Source organism: Ranitomeya variabilis, chromosome 4 (genome assembly GCF_051348905.1).
Source record: "Ranitomeya variabilis isolate aRanVar5 chromosome 4, aRanVar5.hap1, whole genome shotgun sequence".
Classification (NCBI taxonomy): Eukaryota; Metazoa; Chordata; class Amphibia; order Anura; family Dendrobatidae; genus Ranitomeya; species Ranitomeya variabilis.
In genome coordinates, this window is record NC_135235.1 from 387912649 (window position 1) to 387929467 (window position 16819).

The 16819-nt window shown below is 40.4% G+C and overlaps 2 protein-coding genes across 3 annotated transcripts in view; one reads left to right on the top strand and one right to left on the bottom strand.

Moving 5' to 3' along the window:
• Nucleotides 1–16819, bottom strand: part of LOC143764859 (gastrula zinc finger protein XlCGF66.1-like) — a 41847-nt gene that overhangs the window by 10703 nt on the left and 14325 nt on the right. For both annotated transcript variants that reach the window (XM_077250908.1, XM_077250909.1), the window contains 5 exons: nucleotides 8654–8781; nucleotides 8395–8571; nucleotides 8195–8318; nucleotides 8000–8097; nucleotides 5524–5620 (listed from right to left, as the gene is read on the bottom strand). In XM_077250908.1, the coding sequence (XP_077107023.1) occupies nucleotides 5524–5620; nucleotides 8000–8097; nucleotides 8195–8318; nucleotides 8395–8571; nucleotides 8654–8767 (610 nt within the window). In that variant the 5' untranslated portion in view covers nucleotides 8768–8781. The remainder of the gene's footprint in view (nucleotides 1–5523; nucleotides 5621–7999; nucleotides 8098–8194; nucleotides 8319–8394; nucleotides 8572–8653; nucleotides 8782–16819) is intronic.
• The window catches only part of LOC143764854 (uncharacterized), a 112728-nt gene that overhangs the window by 394 nt on the left and 95515 nt on the right, over nucleotides 1–16819 (top strand). The window lies entirely within an intron of this gene.

Genomic DNA, 16819 nt, shown 5'->3' on the forward strand with positions numbered 1-16819 from the left:
CCTGAGTGGGGATTTGCTTTTTTTGTGGATTGACTTAAAGCTGTTATTACAAACATTTTACGTAACAATTTGGATAACATTTATCCTGTGCTCTACGCTGAGCACTTACATCGGGGTTTCCCTTCCCTTTAAATCTCTGAGTGATGTAATTCAGATGAAACCCGTGGGGGATCCATTCCCTATAATGAGGCAGCAGAGTTACTCTGGCCTCCGTCTGGCCACTGTTCAGCGGTGTCCTTTTTTTCCCCAGAGGTGCAGAAAACTGTGGCTGAAGGCACTTTTATGTATTGTTAATAAAAAGATGGATCACAAGTCAGACAGCGTCCACAGTGCCTCCATCTGCCTCATTATAGGGAATCTTCCACCAGAGGTTCCGTCTGAATCACGCATTTCAGAGATTTACACGGAAACCTCGGTGCAAGCGCTCAGCGCAGGATAAATGTGCGCCGAGCCTTACTGTGACCTTTGGGAGGCAGAATGAAAAAAAAAATCAACAGCAGGTGAAGAATTGGTTTTATTTATCTTATGCAGTTCCTTGTGCGGTATATGTGATTAGGCGACTTTATTCTTCAGGTCGGTGCGATTACAGTGATACCAGATTTATATAGAGTTTTTCTGTTTGGTTGCTGTCACACAATAAAAGATGTTTGTGTTTTTTTGTTTTCAAAAACTCGTTTTTCATCACCATATTTTGAGAGCTATAATTTATTTTTCCAGATTTCTGCTGACAAAGTCATGTGAGGGACTGTGTTTTGCGGGACGAGTTGACGTATTTATTGGTACCATTTTCGGGTTCATGACTTTTTTTTTATCCTATTCCGTTTTTTGGGAGACAGGATAATCAAAAACCAACACAGGAATTGCTTTTTTTTTTTTTTTTAATGCCGTTCCACGTGTGGTAAAATTGAGAAGGCAGCTTTATTCTTTATGTCAGCATGATTACAGCGATATCATATTTATATCTTTTTTTGTTTTGGTGCTTTTACACAGTAAAAACTATTTTATAGAGAAAAATTATTATTTTTGTAGACAGTTGCAGCAATACCATTTTTATTTACATTTTTTTTATCACGTTTTATTCCACTTTTTGTTTGGCGGTTTCATGATAAATCATTGGCCTTTTCCTTGTTTTTATTTATTTTATTTGTTTTTTACATTGTTCAATAAAGGGGTTAAGTACTGGAACAGTTTTATAGGTCGGATTGTTCCGGATGTGGCGATACCAAATATATGTACTTTTAATTGTTTTTTCATAATAATATTTATTAATGGGTACAATATTGTTTTTTAATGATTGTGATTTTTAAAAAAAAAATATATATATTTTGGAAAAAAAAATTTTCACTTTCTCCACTTTTTTTTTTACTTATTCCTACTATGGGACTTTCACTTTCTGCAGTCTGATCGCACTTACATGGCATAGTAATGCAAGAGCATTGCTATATCTTACAACCTTGCCAGTGCTGTAGACACAAGTTAGTTAGATCATGCTCTCCGCACTGTGCCCGGTGACCTGGATGTTGTCATGACTACATCAGATCACCATAGCAACGCTCGGGACCCTGAGATGACGTCGCGGGAGCCCCAATCCAAGGGCAGAGAGGCATTGCAGCATTTAGGTGGTTAAAGTCCCGGCAGAGTTGTGGGCACCGCTCGTGGCACTGAGAGCTGGGTGTCAGCTGTCAGAATCAGCCGAAATCCTCGGCGATTGCCGGAGCCAACCCCCTGTGAGCGGGAGATCGCCATATCGTACATGTACTGCATTGGTTAGAAAGTCCCTCTCGATCATGACGTACATGTACTGCAAGTGTCAGGAAGGGGCTAAAGAAGAACAAAAATGTGGATTTATTTGCCAAAAGTATCAACATGTTAACTTCCTAGGTATTTTGTGGGATTTATTTTACACATATGTACGTACATATTATATATATATATATATATATATATATATATATATATATATATATATATATATATATATATATATATATATATATTAGGGTGTTTCATTTTTCCGAAGTTATGATTTTCATATGACTTTGCTTGAATCCTTGGTCTAAGTCATCTAAAAGATCCATGTAAAAAATTTTAGCAAAATCAATTAATATTTAGAGGTTGCACACTTTGATCACTTTTATCTGAAAGTACCGAAATTCATGAAAATGTATCATTGACATCACACTAATGTGTATGTTGTGTTTCTATTATGTTTTGCGGGTAGTTTAACTGAAAAAGAGTACTAGAAAGGGAATTTGGTTACTTGAAAAGGTGCCTGGTAGTGAATTTTTGGGAGCTCAACTCCCTTCCAAAGAACACGTGCTTTTAGTTTTTATTTACCATCACAAGGAAATAAAAGAAACACTCTCGTGTGCTGCTAAATCCACAAGTATTAAACCAAAGGAAGTGTGGAAGAAAGCAAGTATCCCTGTCATGACAGAGGAGAATATCCGAACTCGTATACAGAAGTTATACAAGGAATATCAACATCTGGGTAAAGAGAAATCAAGAAACATTGACAAAGTAAATATGAAGCTGCAGATTTGGAAAGGTGATCTTGTTGAGCTATTTGATATTGCCAGGCAAAATGTGATCTCCATGAATAGCGTACTAGAAGACGATAAAGCATTCCTTGTGTCACAAAGAGAGGATTATATGAGTTTGTCAATGAGTGGTGTAGATAAGGTTCTTGCCTCACAAACTAAAAAGAAGAAAATAAATGCAGAAAAAAAAGGAGGCATACAAGGAGAAACATTATAAAGAAATCGTCAAAATGAACAGTGGAACACTCAGTCTCATCTCCATCATCATCAATTCACGAAGAGGACAAATTTTCTGCACCACCAGTGAAAAAATCTTGTGCAGGTCGTAGATTAAAACCTCTTGATCACACACTCACGGGTTACATGGGATCGCGAACAACTCTCCATTCGACAAGCAAGTACTTCATTTATTGCAATTGCAAAAAGCCTTGGTCTCGATGTTTCATGCATTTCCATATCTCCATCTACCGGTTTCCGAGCTCGGGCGATTAACAGAAGACAAATGGCTGAGAACATGGAAAAGTCACTGTTTGAAAATCCTCCTTATTTAATCTTACATTGGGATAGTGAATTCTTGCCTGAGGGAGTGTCAAAACTCTAGAAGATAGAGCTGCTGTTCTTGAAACTGGAAAAGATTTTGAGCATTTGCTTGGCGTACCTGTTGCCCAGAAAGGTACTGGTGAGCTAATGGTTGAAGTTGTTATTCAGGAGGTGGACCGATTCGCGCTACGTGACCTTATCATTGGTATATTTTTCGATACAACTGCATCTAATACAGGAATGAACCAAGGAGCATGTATCAGAATTGAAACTGAATTTGGGAGACCATTGTTGTGGTTGGCTGGCTGCCACCACACCCACGAATTAATCTTGAAAGGAGTGTTTGGTAACTGTTGTAACATCCCATCAAGTTGTCCTGACATCCAGATTTTCCAAAAGTTCCAAAATCAGTCGAATTCAGTTGATAAGAAGTCCTATTTCACGATGTTAGATGAAGAAAATCCCATTCAAGGTTTTCTAGAAGAACAACGTGTGAAAATAGTGGACTACCTCAACAATGTCTTGCAAGATGGCAGTCATCCAAGAGAAGATTACAAAGAGCTATTAGAACTATCATTTCTATATCTTGGAGGCTGGGATGAAAACTATTTCGAATTTAGGGTTCCAGGGACTCTGACTGAAGCAAGGTGGATGGCAAAGGCCATATATGTACTCAAAATTGTGCTATTCACTAAACAATTGCATATTTCTAATACCGAATTGAATGGAATAAGAAAAGTAGTGCGCTTTGTCTGTCTAATATATGTCCGCTTTTGGCACGAGGCAGTTGTAAGTCGATCGGCTCCAAAGAATGATTTGGAGATGCTACAGCTTTTGCAATATTATCCAGATAAAGATGTCAGAGAAAGTGCCCTCACAGTGGCTAAGAGTCACATTTGGTATCTGTCAGAAACGAACATAGGATTGGCATTTTTGGATGAACGTATCAGTCAGGCTGAGAAGGATAAAATGTTTGAAAATTTAAGAATAAAACCTGCAAAGAAAAAGGAGCTGAAACAGTTGGAAGGTAAAAACTAGTTTTTGAAGAAGGAAAAGACCTCAGCGATTTTGTTACTTTCAATTGAATTTTGGGATCCACGATGTAGAAGAATATTGCAGTGATACACTAAGAAGCTCCATCAATGCTCTTAAGGTGGTGAGTGACACCACAGAAAGGGGCATTTCTCTGATAAAGAAGTTTAATAATTCAATCAGACGAACAACCGAAACAGTTCTTGTTAAGAGTTGTCGAGTATCATAGAAAAGCCGTCACCAAGCGAACAAAAGGAGTTGCATCTTTCACAGCACATTAGTGTAAATCATTTAATACGTATGATATTGCCTATCAATGTTACTGTTTATTGTCACTATTATTCTAAGTTTTTAATTGTTTGAATTTCTAATAAAAAATACTTAACATTGAAAATCTGTTTTTTTTTGCGTGCTTTTATTAAACTGATAAAAGTGTGCAACCTCTAAACATAGTTCGATCATCTTGAAAATTGGCATATATACTTTTTACATTAGTGAGACTCGGGGCGTAAGCAAAGTCTGCAAAAATTTGACATTTAAATTTTTACCATTCAAAATGAAACACCCTAATAAATATATATATATATATATAAACATTATAAGGTGGGGGAGTACATTTGTAGGCAGTGTCTATTATTATAAGTAGCTAAGTATTAGAGTGCGTGTATACATATACCACACACACATACATTTTTTTAAAACGCTGATGACTCGCAGCCTTATACTGACAGACAGAGCAGTAAATGACCTCAGACTCCAGTTCTCTAATTAAACAAAAAGAAACATAAAACTGCATATCCTCTTTACAAGAGTAAAAACCAAAAAAAAATCCACACAATGCCCAAATCTGCTTTTTGCTCCACTGTGTGAGTGGAAGGTGAAGATGATCCCACCCATATCTCTTAAGTGTCAGCAGCCGTGCAATGTTCCCATAGTGACGGCTTCCCCAGCATCGGCACAGTTAATGGCTACGCTCAGCTCATGCATGGATACAGGATTAAACAGAATGCATTGACAAACTGCATTTCTGGATACCATTTATCTTTAATCCCCAGTCTACGGGTAGCGCAAAATTAACCCTTTCAATGCCATTTATATCTTTTGTGGGTCTGCATTTTTACTGGTTGCGGTCGCACAACCATACAAAGTGAGTAGCATTGCCCTAGGTCTCCCCGCTGTCACTGGGATAAAACCCTATTGCACATATTATTTCAGTTTTTAACTTCAAACATGACTAAGCATATCAGCCAAACAAGGGTCTCATCTGCAGACAGTGTTTTGTGTGCCTGCGCCTTGTCAGTAGTGTGGGATTATGGTTCTCTATTCTGACGAGAATGAAAATCACAGATACAGTGCTATATAAAAGTTGCATCGGGTTTGCCTTATATTGGCTTTACTCGGAAATATTTACCTGTATTGATATCTGTACAAACTTCAGCATTATACTGCTGATCATCCATCTCCTCTTCATCTAGATTTTCAACCTTAATCTTGATCAAGTCTTCATCCTAAAAAGACATGTAATTGTTTAACCTCAGTTATACAGTGGGTACGGAAAGTATTCAGACCCCTTTAAATTTTTCACTCTGCTTCATTGCAGCCATTTGGTAAATTCAAAAAAGTTCATTTTTTTCTCATTAATGTACAGTCTGCACCCCATCTTGACTGAAAAAAAAACACAGCAATGTAGAAATTTTTGCAAATGTATTAAAAAAGAAAAACTGAAATATGTGGTCATAAGTATTCAGACCTTTTGCTCAGTTTTGAGTCGAAGCACCCCTTTTGAGCTAGTACAGCCATGAGTCTTCTTGGGAATGATGCAACAAGTTTTTCACTCCTGGATTTGGGGATCCTCCGCCATTCTTCCTTGCAGATCCTCTCCAGTTCCGTCAGGTTGGATGGTGAACGTTGATGGACAGCCATTTTCAGTTTCAATTGAGTTTAAGTCAGGGCTCTGCAAGAATAGTCACAGAGTTGTTCTGAAGCCACTCCTTTGTTATTTTAGTTCTGTGCTTAGGGTCATTGTCTTGTTGGAAGGTGAACCTTTGGCCAAGTCTGAGGTTAAAAGCACCCTGGAAGAGGTTTTCATCTAGGATCTCTCTGTACTTGGCCGCATTCATGTTTCCTTCAATGTCAATCAGTCGTCCTGTCCCTGCAGCTGAAAAACACCCCCATAGCATGATGCTGCCACTACCATGTTTCACTGTTGGGATTGTATTGGGCATGTGATGAGCTGTGCCTCATTTTCTCCACACATACCGCTTAGAATTATCACCAAAAAGGTCTATCTTCATCTCATCAGACCAGAGGGTCTTATTTCTCATAGACTGGGAGTCCTTCATGTGTTTTTTTTTATCAAACTCTATACAGGCTCTCATATGTCTTGCACTGAGGAGAGGCTTCCGTCGCATCACTCTGCCATAAAGGCCCGACTGGTGGAGGGCTGCAGTGATAGTTGACTTTTGTGGAACTTTCTCCCATCTCCCAACTGCATCTCTGGAGCTCAGCCACAGTGATCTTAGGATTCTTTACCTCTCTCACCAAGGCTCTTCTCCCACGATTGTTCAGTTTGGTTGGACGGCCAGGTCTAGGAAGACTTCTAATGGTCCCAAACTTCTTCCATTTAAGGCTGCCGTCACACTAGCAGTATTTGGTCAGTATTTTACATCAGTATTTGTAAGCCAAAACCAGGAGTGGGTGATAAATGCAGAAGTGGTGCATATGTTTCTATTATACTTTTCCTCTAATTGTTCCACTCCTGGTTTTGGCTTACAAATACTGATGTGAAATAGTGACCAAATACTGCTAGTGTGACGGCAGCCTAAGGATTATGGAGGCCACTGTGCTCATAGGAACCTTGAGTACTGCGGAAAATCTGTTGTAACCTTGGCCAGATCTGTGCCTTGCCACAATTCTGTCTCTGAGCTCCTTGGCCAGTTCCTTTGACCTCATGATTCTCATTTGGTCTGACATGCACTGTGAGCTGTGAGGTCTTATATAGACAGGTGTGTGCCTTTCCAACTCAAGTCCTATCAGTTTAATTAAAACACAGCTGGACTCCAATGAAGGAGCAGAACCATCTCAAGGACGATCACAAGGAAATGGACAGCATGTGACTTAAATATGAGGGTCTGAATAGTTATGACCATGTGATATTTCAGTTTTTCTTTTTTTAATAAATATGCAAAAATTTCTACGTTTGTTTTTTTCAGTCAAAATGGGGTGCAGAGTGTACATTAATGAGACAAAAAATGAACTTTTTTTGAATTTATCAAATGGCTGCAATGAAACAAAGAGTGAAAAATTAAAGGGGTCTGAATACTTTCCGTACCCACTGTATATATGGGTCCATAGAGGTGGTCCTGACACCTAATTGTTTATACTGTAGAGGGTGCTTTACCTGCCTCACCAGTCAGCTGAGGAGGTGGGGTGGTGATCTCCTATTGAATTCACCACCCACATTGAAGAATGTTCCATTGTACTTTTCCTAAGTATGTAGTCATTGTCATGGGACAAGGACTCCATTCCAGTCACCATCCTAATAGAAGTGGGTTCCAACCAGAGACAACCATCCCTCCTGGTGAATTGCATATACATACTCTCTTAACTCACTTTCTATAGGAAAAGAATTTGAGCACTTTTATTTGGTCATTTTTGAACTTCCACAAAACTGAAGCGAGAGAGGGCATATCCAGCCACAATTCCATTCACAGTTGGCACATTATTGAACCAGATAGGACATAGGTGCAGGTCACATCTCCAGAACTAAGATCCTCCAATCTATCAGACATTCATAGCATATCATTTTTATATGTCAACACTGCCTACATCGGGAAAACACCAGCTGTAATGTGTAATAATGCTTGGTATCTGGAAATGCCAATTACCTGAGGATCCTCTGGGATATTGTGATTTTCCTCTGGGCAATCCTGGAAATTATTAGGACTTGAACATTTTTTTAGTAGCTTTCTCTTACTGGTTCTATCTGAAGGAAACATATACAGTTTATTTAGTCACCATGTGTAAATGATGATCAGTTGATGGGTGTATCTGTAACCTCGAAAAGTGAACTCTTCTTTTACCCTCTGAGAAAAGAGACAAGTCTTTCTCCATCATGATGTCCTTGTACAGATCCTTGTGTCCTTCTAAATATTCCCACTCCTCCATGGAGAAATAGATGGTGACATCCTGACACCTTACAGGAACCTGATGTACAATGATACAGTCATTATCCACATATATTATCCCATATGTTACGGTATAACGTCCCAGCAGAGCTCACCTCTCCAGTCAGCATCTCAATGATCTTACTGGTGAGTTCTAAGATCTTCTGCTCATTGTTTCTTTCATTTATCAGTAAGCAGGATGAAGGCAGCATAAGGGGACTTTGTGGCATGCTCCATCTGCTGGAAACATGTGGCTGCCACCGCTTACCCAATTTCTTTACAGGTTCATAATTCTAAATTAGAAAGGAAACTATTGTATACTAAATGCCCTCCATGCTTTGTAAAGGTCATCCTTTTATGTGAAGAATCTCTCACCTCTCCAGTCAGCAGGTACATAATTTCCAGAGTAAGGTCTAGTATCACATCAGTGGTGTTCTTTTCTTCACCAATCCTCAGTGAATCGGTTTGATGACCCATAGAGTATTTCATCTTGACCCCAAAGGCTGCAAGACAAGAAAAAGGTTGAATCACAAGGTTGAGGGCCAGATGTTTCTATGCACATCTCAACAGAAGATTATGCTACCACTGAAACTGAGAGGGTAATGGGAACCTGGATTTCTTCTGTAAGAACTTGGTATCACCATCTAAAATTGGTAGATTAGTAACTTTCATGATGAGACAGGTGGATTTTTGTTTAACCCTTTAAGGACCGTACAATTTCATTTTTGCACTCATTTTTTCCAAGAACTATAAATTACCAAAAACGCCTCTTCAATATAGCCGCATGAGAGTTTGTTATGCACGTGGCATGCTGTAGTTTTGAATGGCACCATTGATTTAACCATACAATACACTGAAAAAAATGAGGGGAAAAAATCCAAGTAGTATAACAAAAATTTTTAAAAATTAAACAAAAAAATGAATTTCCAGTAGGTTCATTCAGTTTTGTTTTAACTGTATGGTAAAAGAGACCTGAAAACATGATTCTCCAGGTCAGTCCAACAGCAATAACAAGTTTACATGTTATTTTTTTTTTTCTTTAAAGGGGTTGTCCTCTACTTTCAATTAACCCCCAATGTATCCCCCCGGGGCCCCTAATGAATTTTGTAAATACCTTGTGTTGCCTTTTTTGCCTGTGAGCGACGCTATGCCGGCAGCTGAGTCCGAGTCACGTGACCCCCAGGCTGCAGCCGCCGCTAATTTCCGCCGACGTCACGTCAATTTTCAGACTCTAGGATTTGACGTGACGTCATCAGTAGGAGTGACCCAGCCTCCACAGACAGCGGTCACTCATCAAGAGTGACTGGCCTGTGGGCGGTGCTGGGGGCTGCTGAGATGTGCGGGCAGGGTCAGGCTGGGATGTGCAGGCTGTGCTGGGATAGGCGGGCACGAGGGGTCTGCGTGGCTGCGCCAGGATGTGCGGGCGCCAGGCGGTGCGGTGGGGCTGCGCTGGGATGTGCGGGCGCCAGGCGGTGCTGGGGTCTGCGGGTGTGTGCGGTGGGTCCGCTGGCCGTGCTGGGGTCTGCTTCGGGCGGGGAGGTCATTGGTGTGTGTGTCTCTCTGTGTGCAGGCATCGTCCAATGGGACTACAAGTCCCACCGGGCTATGCCTGCTACAGTGACAGTGAGTGACACATTAGCCAATGATGGGACAGTAGTAGTCCCATCATCCGGCTAATGTGTTGAATGTAAAAAAAAACAAAAAAAAACATATACAGACATACAACATACATACAGACACACAAAATACATACATACAACGTACTACATAGACGTACAACATGCATACAGACATACAACATGCATACAGACAAACAACATGCATACAGACAAACAACATGCATACAGACATACAACATGCATACAGACATACAACATGCATACAGACATACAACATGCATACAGACATACAACATGCATACAGACATACAACATGCATACAGACATACAACATACATACAGACATACAACATACATACAGACATACAACATACATACAGACATACAACATACAGACATACAGGACATATAACATAGAGTACATACTCACCATCACCTTGTCACCTTGATCCCCGAAGCCAGGGTCACCTGTAAAAAATATTAAAATAATAAACACTATACTCCCTGATCCGCAGATATCCAATTAAAACGAGTGTCCCATGATAATCTCCCGTGGAGAGCAGCAGCAGCATCAGCTGATGTGACCGCTCTCCAGGAATACAATGATGGAAGGTATCCTTCCGCACTGTATTCCCCACAATGTATTCCTATGCCCCTGAGAGAAAATAGTCCCTAGTCTCACTTCTGGCACTGCTGTGTGGGAAAATTCACACGGAGCATTGCCATAAAGTGAGACCCTGAACTGAGGTAACCTCTTCAGTGATGCACTGCAGGAGCCACTGTCTCCTGTCAGTGTGTCCCTGGAGGCCTATAGAGCAGTGACATCACCAGATGTCACTGTTCTATAGGGGAGATCGTCGTGGCACATTCGTTATTAAATGGACTATGGCGGACAGGTAGTATACAGTTGGTTTATTATTTTAATTTTTTTGCAGGCGATCGAGTATGGTGAAATTAAGAATATTAAAAAACTTTTTTCTGGCTGTGTCTTTAATTTTTTTTTTATCCCTTTCACTACTATAGCCTTTCTGGCTATAAAATATAGGGGGACCCCACATCATTTTTTTGGGGGGTCACCCTAGTTTAATAGCCAATAAAGGCTTACGCAGACAGCTGCGGGCTGATATTCATAGCCTAGAGAGGGGCCATGGGTATTACCCCCTTCCCAAGATACAAATATTGGCCTGGCCATCGGCTTTCCCCCTCTGGCACAGAAAATTGCACAGGAGCCCATGCCTTTTTTTTTTTTTTTTCATTTATTTATTTTTTTAACTGATACATATTGTTCATTAACTCTTTTCTGCCAGCTGACAGAACAGTACGTCAGTTGGCAGCATCCCCCACTTTGAGATGGGCTCCGGCGGTGAGCCCACATCAAAGCCGCAACATGTCAGCTGTTTTCAGTTAAAAAAAAAAAAGTTTACATGATAGCTAAATGGCGTAGCGAGAAAGAAAATCAAAAACCAAAATTATGCTTTTTTGGTCGCCGAGACATTGCATTAAAATACAATAACGGGCAATAAAAAGAACGTATCTGCACAAAAGTGGTATCATTAAAAACATCAGCTTGGCACTCAAAAAATAAGCCCTCGCCCAACCCCAGATCACGAAAAATGGAGACGCTATGGGTATCGGAAAATGGCACAATTATTTATTTATTTATTTTTAGCAAAGTTTGGAATTTTTTTTTCACCACTTAGATAAAAAATAAATGAACTTGTAATGACCTGGAGAATCATAACGGCAGGTCAGTTTTAGGCTGTGTGCACAAGTTGCAGATTTTGGTGCACAATTTTCTGCACAAAATCTGCATCTCCTGGCAGAAAACGCAGCTGTGTTTTTAATGCGTTTTTGCACATTTTTTGCACTGTTTTGATGCGGTTTTTGATGCACTTTTTGGTGCGGTTTTTGCGTGGTTTTGATGCGTTTTTGCGCAATTTTGATCCACGTTTTGGTGGTTTTGTTGCGCTTTTGGTGCGTTTTTGCGTGGTTTAGGTGCAGTTTTTGGTGCGTTTTTGCGCGGTTTTTATGCGTTTTTGGTGCGGTTTTTATGCGCAGTTATGGTGCAGTTGATGCGTTTTTGATGCAGTTTTTGGTGCGGCTTTGATTCAGTTTTTGGTGCAGTTTTTGCACGATTTTGATTCAGATTTTGATGCATTTTTTATGCAGTTTTTGGTCCGGATTTTGGTGCTTTTTTTGGTGCAGTTTTTAGTGTGGTTTTTGCGTGGTTTTGATGCAGTTTTTGGTGTGGTTTTTGCACGATTTTGATTCAGGCTTTGATGCAGTTTTTGATGCGGTTTCAATGCATTTTTTGATGCAGTTTTTAATGCATTTTTGAAAGCTAAATAAAGTATTATTGAACAAAAAAAAAAAAGATTTGTGATGTCACTATTGCCCAACCTCCTCTTTTACATTTGTCCAACCCACACTCCATCACACACACAGACTGATAGATGAGATGGATAGACAGATCTACATATAGATAGATCTATAGATGCATACATCTATCTATAGATATATCTGGATAGATATATTTGTATATACACTGCTCAAAAAAATAAAGGGAACACAAACAACAGAACATAACTCCAAGTAAATCAAGCTTCTGTGAAATCAAACTGTCCACTTAAGAAGCAACGCTGTTTGACAATCAATTTCACATGCTGTTATGTAAATGGAGTAGACAACAGATGGAAATTATTGGCAATTATCAAGACACTCAAAAAAGGAGTGGTTCTGCAGGTGGGGACCAATGGACCACATCTCAGTACCAATGCTTTCTGGCTGATGGTTTGGTCACTTTTGAATGTTGGTTGTGCTGTCACACTCGTGATAGCATGAGACGGACTCTACAACCCACACAAGTGGCTCAGGTAGTGTAGCTCATCCAGGATGGCACATCAATGCGAGCTGTGGCAAGAAGGTTTGCTGTGTCTGTCAGCGTAGTGTCCAAAGGCTGTATGCGCTATCAGGAGACAGGCCAGTACACCAGGAGACGTGGAGGGGGCCGTAGGAGGGCAACAACCCAGCAGCAGGACTGCTACCTCACCCTTTGTGCAAGGAGGAAAAGGAGGAGCACTGCCAGAGCCCTGCAAAATGACCTCCAGCAGGCCACAACGTGCATGTGTCTGCACAAACGGTTAGAAACCGACTCCATGAGGATGGTCCGAGTGCCCATTGTCCACAGATGGGGGTTGTGCAGGACACTTGGCATTTGCCACAGAACACCAGGATTGGCAAATTCGCCACTGGCACCCTGTGCTCTTCACAGATGAAAGCAGGTTCACACTGAGCACGTGACAGAGTCTGGAAACGCCCTGGAGAGGGATCTGCTACCTGCAACATCCTTCAGCATGACCGGTTTGGCAGTGGGTCAGTAATGGTGTGGGGTGGCTTTTCTTTGGAGGGCCGCACAACCCTCCATATGCTCACCAGAGGTAGCCTGACTGCCATCAGGTACCGAGATGAGATCCTCAGACCCTTGTGAGACCATATGCTGGTGCGGTTGACCCTGGGTTCCTCCTAATGCAGGACAATGCCAGACCTCATGTGGCTGGAGTGTGTCAGCAGTTCCTGCAAAATGAAGGCATTGAAGCTATGGACTGGCCCGCCCGTACCCCAGACCTGAATCCAACTGAACACATCTGGGACATCATGTTTCTCACCATCCATCAACATCACGTTGCACAGCAGACTGTCCAGGAGTTGGCGGATGCTTTAGTCCAGGTCTGGGAGGAGATCCCTCAGGAGACCATTGGCTGCCTCATCAGGAGCATGCCCAGGTATTGTAGGGAGGTCATACAGGCACGTGGAGGCCAGGGCTGTGGAGTCGATAAGCCACAGTTGCGACTCCGACTCCTGGATTTTATCAGGTTCTGACTCCGACTCCTTCATAAATGGCCAATTCATAACAATAAATTTACTGTTGTAAAATATTAACATCGTGCTTATTCAGTTTCTAACCATCATATAAGCAATCAGACCACTTAGAGCAAAAACCATATTTATTAGAATATAATTAGAATATAGCAAATAACTTTTATAAACTTTTATAAACTCTTGTAAGTAAATATGCAATAAACATTATTATGCAGTTAATAAGAATAAATCTATAAATTTGTCCTCAGAAAAAGTATTGCCTCTGTCAGATCCTCCTTCATGGATGCCCTCAAATCTGATCTAATTATTTTGAGAGCAGAGAACAACCTCTCTATACTAACTTGGGTTGGTGGCAAAGCAGTAACCACTTGGGCAACATCTCTGACAATTTCAGGATACAGCGGAAACGCTTGTTGCACTGTTATTTTTGATGAACGGTCAAATTTCTCAATTTCTTTTAGTGCACATGAAATATTCTGCTGAAATGTATTGGCTGTGTTCTTTGATGGGGATGACTCTTCTTCTATGCGGGAACGCTTTGCACGGTCCTTGTGATCCAAATATTTTTCTAAATTAAATTCTTCATCAGTTGATGAGGGTGAAGATGTGGCAGGACGACCAAATTCTTCTTGTTCCTCCTGACTGTTCTGCAACCCTTTCATCCTTACTGCTATTTCAAACAGAGCTTCTTTTCCTTTGTTAGCTGTTGATCATCTAGAAGAATCCGATGCATTGGGTCTACATAAACAGCTGCCAAAAGAATGTTATTTTGTAATAGTAGCTCCTCTCTCCGTTTCATTGATGTAGCAATGCCACTTGCAATTAACCCTCCTCTTTGGGACAGGCGAAACATCAGGTTCTTCCACTCCTTTAAGAAAATACCTGGAGTTAAGTCCTCTGCTTGTAATTTTTTAGTCACTGTAAATGGGTGCTCTAGCAATTTTTCCAGCTCAGTCACCTGATTCCACTGACTTTCATTTAGCGTCAGTTGAGGGTTAGCCATGTCTACAAGAAAGGTTTTCAGTTCAACCAAGCGCTGAATCATTAAGTACTGCCCCATCGTGTGGCTTGATCAATAATTGCCCCTTTTCCAGCACGTCTCTTCAAAATTGAGTCAACTTTAGGGGTTCTGGCAACAGTAGCCAATTTTCTCACCTTCCCAATCAGTGCAGCAGCATGTCCTTCTTGCAGACTGTCTCTTATAGCCAGCTGTAGCGTATGCACAACACAGCGCATGTGATGAATGAAAGAACGTATTGACACAGTTTCAACAAGATCATCTAAACTATCATGTTGCTGTTCATCTGAAGCAACTTCAGTTTGCTCCTCAGTTACAATACTGTGTTCCTCTATTTCAAACATTTCTGTGTCTGTGGACCCAGAATGTTCTTCTAGCTGCTGGTCACCATCATTACTCTCATTCATTAGCTTAATAGTACTTATCATATTTGAAGCATTGTCAGTTACGACAGAAAGAACTTGGTCTTTTTTAAGTTCATAGACTTGCAGAACCTTTTCCACCAAGACCTGGAGAAACTCACTGGTGTGATAAGCTTTGGTGTCTTTTACTGCCAATGTCTTGGTAACTATTTCATTTTTGTCACAAACAAATCAGACATTGATGGCAAAATAGTTCACTCTGTGACGTGTGCAGGCATCCATTTTAAGAAACAGAAAGCGTCCCTTGAGAGTTTTTTTAAGTTCTTCCTTTTGTTTAAAAGCTTCTTCGATGACTAATTTTCTAATACACTCTCTCTCCAGAGAAACACCAAGCTTGCGGGCCATTTCCCCATTCAGACACATAAAAGCTGGTCGTGAAAATAATGAAATAGGCACACTATCCTTTACAACAAGCTCTATGATCTGTTTTTTAAATGTATCTACTGTCATTGTCACAGTAACTTTGTCACTGACAAAATATCTTGCAACTGATGGCTGCAAAGTTCTCTGCTCCTTTGTTTGGCTGGAAGAGCTGGGCACTCGTTCATTGGTTTGGATTCAGTCTCTCATCCACTGCTTTCAGTACTTCTGGATGAAAGCGCTGTAAATGTCTCTTTAGATTAGAAGCTCTGGTAGGAGCATTTTTATCTTTGCCTGAATATGCACTGATCTTGGCTTCACAGCATTTGTTTTCATCTGGATCATTTGTCATACACTGACAGACATAATGTTTTCTATCTTGAGTGATGTGAAATGTTCAAATACAGCTGATTTAATGTGACGCTTCTTTGACATTCTCAGGTTTTTAAGTCTGTATTCACAATCCAAATGACAATTGTTTTTCCTAAAAACAATTATACAAAATTGCCAGGCCGTACAACTGATATAGTGGTCAGTAATACTGTTATTCCTTATGTACTCACAGTTAACTGATGCAAAGTTTGTTGAAAGGATAATACTTCTTACAGTCTTCCTCTTCTGAGTAGCAGCTGTGAGATGCTTGGAAGACGCACACCTAGTAAACATCTAGTCTAGAGGAGGAGCTTTACTACTAAGAATTTGCAACACATTTTCACTTTCAGTTTCATACATTGTAAGTAGGGGGGTTGGGGCAGCATGAGGTTAACCAAGTATAAGATTAGATAAGGGCAGTGGAGAACAGTGACACACAAAAAGTAAGAAATGTCTCTATCTCAGCAGAACTGCTTATCACTGTTGTTCATAGTTTGATAGAACATATATATTTGAGTAACATTTATAAAATTCATATGAAAGTTCAATTATAAAATATTAATACATTTTTTTTAAAGCTGGAGTCGGAGTCGGTACATTTCTACCGACTCCGACTCCAACCAAAACTAACTCCGACTCCACAGCCCTGGTGGAGGCCACACACACTACTGAGCATGATTTCCTTGTCTTGAGGCATTTCCATTGAAGTTGGATCAGCCTGTAACTTCATTTTCCATTTTGAGCATCATTCCAACTCCAGACCTCCGTGGGATATTAGTTGCGATTTAGGTTGATCATTTTAAGGTTTTATTGTTCTCAACACATCCCACTATGTAATGAATAAAGATTTACAACTGGAATATTTCATTCA